Raw genomic sequence first — 7,654 nt, 5'->3', positions numbered from 1 at the left:
ACGTCTTTTGGGTTGGGCCTACCTAACCTATGAGCCCGAGGAATATAAATGTGCCCAGAGTCAATGGACAGCCTATTGTGGAGGAATTCTCTGATAAAGCTTGTACAGTTTTCGCCGGCATTCTCGGCAAAACCACGAAAATTATTTCTTCTCGACCGAGCTTCCAAGTCTAAAGACTTATAAGCCATCGTCTTCATAACGTCCGTTTGTGAATTAGCCACTTTAATCACTTGGTTCAATTTGTCGTTTACACCCATCATGTTTTGTTGAAATGCACGCATTGAAAGGCTTGAATTTATCTGTTCATTACGTATGAATCGTAGTTCATCAAACATACACAACAGTTTATTATCCATGTTCCCTTGCATAAAGTCATCTCTTGAATGATGTGAAGTTTCTTTGTTCGATTCATTTTCCCCGCGAAGATAAAACCTCAAACCGATTTTGGGCTGTTTAATCCATTTTCTCCAGTTTAAATAATTTATTAAATGCAATTCTCTTAAAGAACCTTTGAAGACATTCTTAATCCCTTTTAATCCAGAATAAAGATCACTATTAATAAGAGATTATCACCAAAGAATAAACTTTTTCAGCACAGGTAAATAAATCTGACCATACTTGACGCCATCTTTAATCCCTTTAAAATGATGCACTCTAACAGCTGTGGCGCAACACTATTATACAACAGGCAGTATGGAGTACAAAACAAGTGTGCACAACTTCAAAACATGCATTGTATAAAAACAAATCAAAAAAAGAAACAAATATGGAAAATCCATCTTTTTTTTTTTTTTTCTCGACGCTCATTTTTCGACATCTTTTTCTTATTTTTATTCCCTCCTCCTGGTGCCTTCGTTACTATAACTTATATCTATTTATTGTTGTTTTGTTTTTTTGCCTTCTTTGGCCTTTCGGTTAGCCATTTTTATATATAGGTATTAAAAACGATTTAATTGTTTCACGTGCAATAGTCAGTTATACAATTGCTTATCATACTAGGGGTGCATTCGAAGGGTGTGTTCTGGACAGTGTACCTAATGTTCTTCAGCACAGACCATCCGAATATACCGGAACAGGAAGTGTAATTCCAAGATGGCTGACTATGCAATGTGTGTTGCAGTTATATTGCAAGAATTTGAAGAAGACGACGAGATTGAGCGAAAACGCGATCACTCTGCTTTATTGATGGCAACAATCCTTCAAACAATGTAAGTAGGTGCATCGTTAACAATTGTCAGTCTTGTATCATGAGTGCAGTCTTACGTGGAATTAATAAGCCGCATAAAAATCATTTTATTTAATAAAATAAGGCAAAAATCTATGTTTTTAGGATTTTAGGACGAAATCAATAGTTGAATAGATTAGTAATTATAAACCCACTGATGATGTGGGGTTATGTTGCTTTGCTCATGTCCAAATGGTTTCCAGTCAATATGTGTATATATTAATAGCTTTTAATTTGAATATAAAAGGCTTGAATTTGTCAGGTCAAACTGAAATATATTTCTTGTTCATAAAAAGGACCCCAGAGCTGAAATCCTAGGAGTCTGTTTGTACTCTTTTGCTATTTTCAAGTCAAATTCCTTCTTCTGGGTCAAGACTGGAACCCCTGTGTACAGATGTTTTAAAAACAAAATTCTCCCCCACTTGCCCCCTTTTAAAACCAAATTTGGATGAAAATCTATTAATTAATTTATTATGGCCTTAGGGCCTAAAATCCTTTTATTGCTGATACAAAGTATATTTGGTCTTGAACAGCATTAGCCCAGATCAGTTGGCACACAACCATGCTTACTGATCAGTTTACATTGGTAGCTGCTGAGACACTGGTCGAAGTAGCTAACAGTGTAGTTCCTGATCAGTCAAAACAGTTAAGTGCCAGCTGATCTGGGTCTGCACTGGTATCAATGTCAAAACAATTTAGCACTGTAAGAGTTAAGAACAGCTTATGATGTGAAGACTCTTATTCTTTGCTTGATTTCTTGTCTGCATATTGGGCATTTATCCACTTTTGCTGCACACTGGTTACATGACCACAGTCGGCAAATACAATGTTCCTTTGGTGTTTCATGCAAAGACCACATTCTGAAATATGTAAAATACAACACAAAATAATACATGTCACTGAAGAGGTATTAACCCTTAAATGCTAAGATTTATAGGCCTTGGCAAGCATGAAATACGAACCCAGGACAATGTTATAGTAGGGTCTGTTTGCTGATGTAGAGCTTTGAATGCTGCTGGTGGGACTCAAACCCATGACCTCAGTGTTGAATGCTGGACACATTAACCAAAAGACCACTATCAGCAAGCACCATATTCTACGTGCCGTAATACCCAAGGTCAATGTGAAAAATAATGTCGGATGTATTAGGATTAAATCAATTGATACACACATTAATAAGGCCAGAATTTACAAAAAATGTGTTTCTTTGAAGTGCTCGTACCTAGTACCTACCAACCAAAATAGCAGGCAGCCCCTACTTTGAAAATTGGTTAACCCTCTGGGCTAACAAATTTTGTCACTCCATAGAAAGCATACAAAACTCATGTCTGCTTTTTTGTTCTCACCCTCTCAAAGATTAGGGTTGGAGCACTACAAACAAACATATATTAATGGCACTAAAGTTAAACAATATCTGGAAAACACTCCAGATAAACATACATGCTTAGTAACGTGGGTCCCATTCTTTCCTTCCTAATGAATGGTGGCAAGATTGATTGCCTGCATTATTGTTTCTGTTACTAGATATAGCTTCTATTAGACTGTTCATTGTTTGCATGCGTTCAGTATGCATCTGTTCACGTCTTTCTCTTAAATCTTTCTCTCTTTCTTTTTGCTCATCCAGGCAAGTCTTAAAGAGAGAAACCAGTTCACTAGCATTTGAACGGGAAGCCTTCTTCTTTGGAACTTCTGGAGTACTAGAAGATGAACTATCATCGTCTCTGTCAGTTTCATCGCTTGCGGATCTTTTTGAAACCGTAGTTGAATTAGAGGACAAAGTGCATTCAGGTTGAATAGTTGGATCCTTCGCAAACAGTTCATCTAATTGATCTTCGTATTCAAATGTTTTCCTAAAGCTACCTGACTTTTTGTTACTATCCTTCGTGTTCTTGTACGCTCTCATCAGCGATTTCCATCTTCCACATATTTATCGCTACTGAACTCATATCTTAAAACTTACTGCCTATGGTATCCCACATAGTTTTCTTCTTCATTTTTTCACTATTAACGAGGCTTACATACCCTTTGTAACAATCAATAAGCAGTAAAGTTTGAGATTCAGTCCAATTAGTACCTTTTTCAGCCATAAAGTTTACAGCACTGTTGCCTGTGATGGCGTCTTGGGAGTCAGAACAACCGGCAGTACCACCTTCTATGCCAGAATGACAAGGATGTTGTTTCAATACCTCCATATCTTGGAAGAAATTCGAACAGTCTGAACATTTGAAAAATGTTTTGCTGTGTTCGTCCGGAACGAACAGCGACATCTTTGACTGTGCTGAAATGATAAAAGGGAGTATATTAAACATGATACAGAGCTGATCAGCGCAATAAATATGGGGCACCATTTTACTACTGTATTTATTGCTTTTTTTATTTCACCTTAAAGCTGCACTCTCACAGATATACCGTTTTTACACCTTTGTTATTTTTTATCTTCGAAAGAGCAATTTTTGCGTAAATATCTGCAAACAAATAATAACAGTTTGTTGGCAAAAGAACAGATCGCAGATTTTCATAATTCCATTAATGTTTTATGGCTTACTAACGGTTTAAGAAAAATGCATAAAACATCAATTTTTGAACTGAAATATAAAAATCTGCAATCTCATTTTGTCAGCAGTCTTTTCTAACTGGTTGCATGGATTTTTGCAAATATTGGCTCGTTCCAAGACAAAATATGAAAAAAGTTGTCCAAATCTTCAATCTGTGAGAGTGCAGCTCTAATTGGCAAGTATTTGAATAGTGCATTACATGGTCTAATTGAGCCCCCCCCCCCACCACCACCACCACACTGAAACACCAAAAAAGGCTGTCATGTTGAATAATCTGGGAGGGGGCTGTTCTGTGAATCCTAGGCTAATAAGGCATTGGGGACTTCTAGAATGACTATAACTTGCAAACGCATGTCACACATTAGTTACGTTATGGCTGACGCCAGTCACGGCTCTGTGTAGGAAATTGTATGCATATATTTTTCTTTCCGCCGGCTTTTATTTACCTATAATGCTTTAAAAATAAGAAAAGATGTTCTCCAAAATAATATACGTCTTTTAGAACATGTGTGGTTATTTGCAGCAGCAGATGTGGCTAAAAACGTGCCACAGACACATCGGAAAAACAATTGTCGGCCATCTTTGTTCCAACCACACCACTTTCCTCGGCTGCACAGAGAGTACCTGTTCTGAACTGTGCGCCGCTACGTTCGTAAGTTGTTCCACTTGTTCGGAACATCCATTACAGCGTTACGAATATACCCTAGATGTCGTTTCCTTAACGATGTCGTTGAATTCGTTTAATATATTTTATGTTGCAAATGTTAACTAGTTTTGTCAAAGTTACTTGCCTATAATTTAAAAAAACTGCTTCCTGAAATCATTTACGTATAAAATGGCAAACCTTTGGACTCATGATATTTAGTATTCTTACTAAAATTGTTTCAGATTTGTAAGTTTTTAGAAGTTGCCTTTAAAATATTTGTGTTAAATATAAAATGTTCTAAAAAAACTATTTGAAGAGCCAATTATATAAGTATTGTGTTATAAGTTCTAGTAGACCATGATAAATACATTCCTAGATTATCATCCCAGCCCACCCCCTCCTTTTTATGCTGCCCAGAGCTTTTTTAGTGTGCACAGTGTATGTGTTGCACAAATACGACATAGTATCGTTTTACGTACATGCCAAATATTATTTTGCGAGTCAATGGAACTGTATTATGCGTTTTTAAATGTGTTGTGTATATATTGATAGTTTTTATTTTGAGTATAAAAGGCTTGAATTTGTCAGGTCAAACTGAAATATATTTCTTGTTCATAAAAAGGACCCCAGAGCTGAAATCCTAGGAGACTGTTTGTACTCTTTTGCTATTTTCAAGTCAAATTCCTTCTTCTGGGTCAAGACTGGAACCCCTGTGTACAGATGTTTTAAAAACAAAATTCTCCCACACTTGCCCCCTTTTAAAACCAAATTTGGATGAAAATCTATTAATTAATTTATTATGGCCTTAAGGCCTAAAATCCTTTAATTGCTGATACAAAGTATATTTGGTCTTGAACAGCATTAGCCCAGATCAGTTGGCACACAACCATGCTTACTGATCAGTTTACATTGGTAGCTGCTGAGACACTGGTCGAAGTAGCTAACAGTGTAGATCCTGATCAGTCAAAACAATTAAGTGCCAGCTGATCTGGGTCTGCACTGGTATCAATGTCAAAACAATTTAGCACTGTAAGAGTTAAGAACAGCTTATGATGTGAAGACTCTTATTCTTTGCTTGATTTCTTGTCTGCATATTGGGCATTTGTCCACTTTTGCTGCACACTGGTTACATGACCTCAGTCGGCAAATACAATGTTCCTTTGGTGTTCCATGCAAATTCTGAAATATGTAAAATACAACACAAAATAATACATGTCACTGAAGAGGTATTAACCCTTAAATGCTAGGATTTATAGGCCTTGGCAAGCATGAAACACGAACCCAGGACAATGTTATAGTAGGGTCTGTTTGCTTGGTAGAACCAGCCAGTACTGATGTAGAGCTTTGAATGCTGCTTGTGGGACTCAAACCCATGACCTCAGTGTTGAATGCTGGACATATTAACCAAAAGACCACTATCAGCAAGCACCATATTCTACGTACCATTATACCCAAGGTCAATGCGAAAAATAATGTCGGATGTATTAGGATTAAATCGATTGATACACACATTAATAATGCCAGAATTTACAAAAATATGTGCTTCTTTGAAGTGCTCGTACCTTGTACCTACCAACCAAAAGCAGCAGCAGGCAGCCCCTACTTTGAAAATTGGTTAACCCTCTGGGCTAACAAATTTTGTCACTCCATAGAAAACATACAAAACTCATGTTTTCTTTTTTTGTTCTTACCCTCTCAAAGATTAGGGTTGGAGCACTACAAACAAACACATTTTAATGACACTAAAGTTAAAAAATATCTGGAAAACACTCCAGACAAACATACATGCTTAGTTACGTGGGTCCCATTCTTTCCTTCCTAATGAATGGTGGCAAGATTGATTGCCTGCATTATTGTTTCTGTTACTAGATATAGTTTCTATTAGACTGTACATTGTTTGCATGCGTTCAGTATGCATCTGTTCACGTCTTTCTCTTATATCTTTCTCTCTTTCTTTTTGCTCATCCAGGTAAGTCTTAAAGAGAGAAACCAGTTCACTAGCATTTGAACGGGAAGCCTTCTTCTTTGGAACTTCTGGAGTACTAGAAGATGAAATATCATCGTCTTTGTCAGTTTCATCGCTTGCGGATCTTTTTGAAACCGTAGTTGAATTTGAGGACAAAGTGCATTCAGGTTGAATAGTTGGATCCTTCGCAAACAGTTCATCTAATTGATCTTCGTATTCAAATGTTTTCCTACAGCTACCTGACTTTTTGTTACTATCCTTCGTGTTCTTGTACGCTCTCATCAGCGACTTCCATCTTCCACATATTTGTTCGCTAATGAACCCATATCCCATGTCTTGAAACTTACTGCCTATGGTATCCCACATAGTTTTCTTCTTCATTTTTCCAGTATTAACGAGGCTTACATACCCTTTGTAACAATCAATAAGCAGTAAAGTTTGAGATTCAGTCCAATTAGTACCTTTTTCAGCCATAAGGTTTACAGCACTGTTGCCTGTGATGGCGTCTTGGGAGTCAGAACAACCGGCAGTACCACCTTCTATGCCAGAATGACAAGGATGTTGTTTCAATACCTCCATATCTTGGAAGAAATTCGAACAATCTGAACATTTGAAAAATATTTTGCTGTGTTCGTCCGGAACGAACAGCGACATCTTTGACTGTGCTGAAACGAAAAAAGGGAGTACATTAAACATGATACAGAGCTGATCAGCGCAATAAATATGGGGCACCATTTTACTACTGTATTTATTGCATTTTTTTATTTCACCTTAAAGCTGCACTCTCACAGATATACCGTTTTTACACCTTTTTTTATTTTCTATCTTCGAAAGAGCAATTTTTGCGTAAATATCTGCAAACAAATAATAACAGTTTGTTGGCAAAAGAACAGATCGCAGATTATCATAATTCCATTAATGTTTTATGGCTTACTAACGGTTTACGAAAAATGCATAAAACATCAATTTCTGAACTGAAATATAAAAATCTGCAGTCTCATTTTGTCGGCAGTCTTTTATAACAGGTTCCATGGATTTTAGCAAATATTGGCTCGTTCCAAGACAAAAAAATGAAAAAAAAGTTGTCCAAATCTTCAATCTGTGAGAGTGCAGCTCTAACTGACAAGTATTTGAATAGTGCATTAAATGGTCAAATTGAGCCCCCCCCCCCCCCCCACACCACCACCACCACACTGAAACACCAAAAAAGGCTGTCATGTTGAATAATCTGGGAGGGGGCTGTTCTGTGAATCCTAGGCTAA

At 37.0% G+C, this 7,654-nt stretch overlaps 1 protein-coding gene across 1 annotated transcript; it reads right to left on the bottom strand.

Annotated features, from left to right (window-relative positions):
* Positions 1–2,669: 2,669 nt before the first annotated feature.
* Positions 2,670–6,773, bottom strand: LOC128238063 (uncharacterized). Its single transcript, XM_052953639.1, has 3 exons — positions 6,353–6,773; positions 3,300–3,503; positions 2,670–3,055 (listed from the first exon to the last, which is right to left on the bottom strand). Exons 1-3 carry the CDS (start codon positions 6,771–6,773, stop codon positions 2,670–2,672), a joined length of 1,011 nt encoding a protein of 336 aa, XP_052809599.1.
* Positions 6,774–7,654: the final 881 nt, after the last annotated feature.

The sequence above is a fragment of the Mya arenaria genome, chromosome 6 (assembly GCF_026914265.1).
Source record: "Mya arenaria isolate MELC-2E11 chromosome 6, ASM2691426v1".
NCBI classification, from domain to species: Eukaryota; Metazoa; Mollusca; class Bivalvia; order Myida; family Myidae; genus Mya; species Mya arenaria.
Note: the sequence above shows the minus strand (reverse complement) of the source record. Positions and strands in the feature narration are given on the sequence as shown.

What these genes read in the sequence shown, in the direction of transcription:
- LOC128238063 (XM_052953639.1), bottom strand. Translation starts at nt 6,773, where the DNA reads ATGAAGAAGAAAACTATGTGGGATACCATAGGCAGTAAGTTTCAAGAC. An exon ending in GAAAGATATAAGAGAAAGAC is followed by an intron (nt 3,504 to 6,352) that starts GTGAACAGATGC and finishes TTATCATTTCAG; the next exon opens with CACAGTCAAAGATGTCGCTG. An exon ending in AAACTTTATGGCTGAAAAAG is followed by an intron (nt 3,056 to 3,299) that starts GTACTAATTGGA and finishes TTGAATACGAAG; the next exon opens with ATCAATTAGATGAACTGTTT.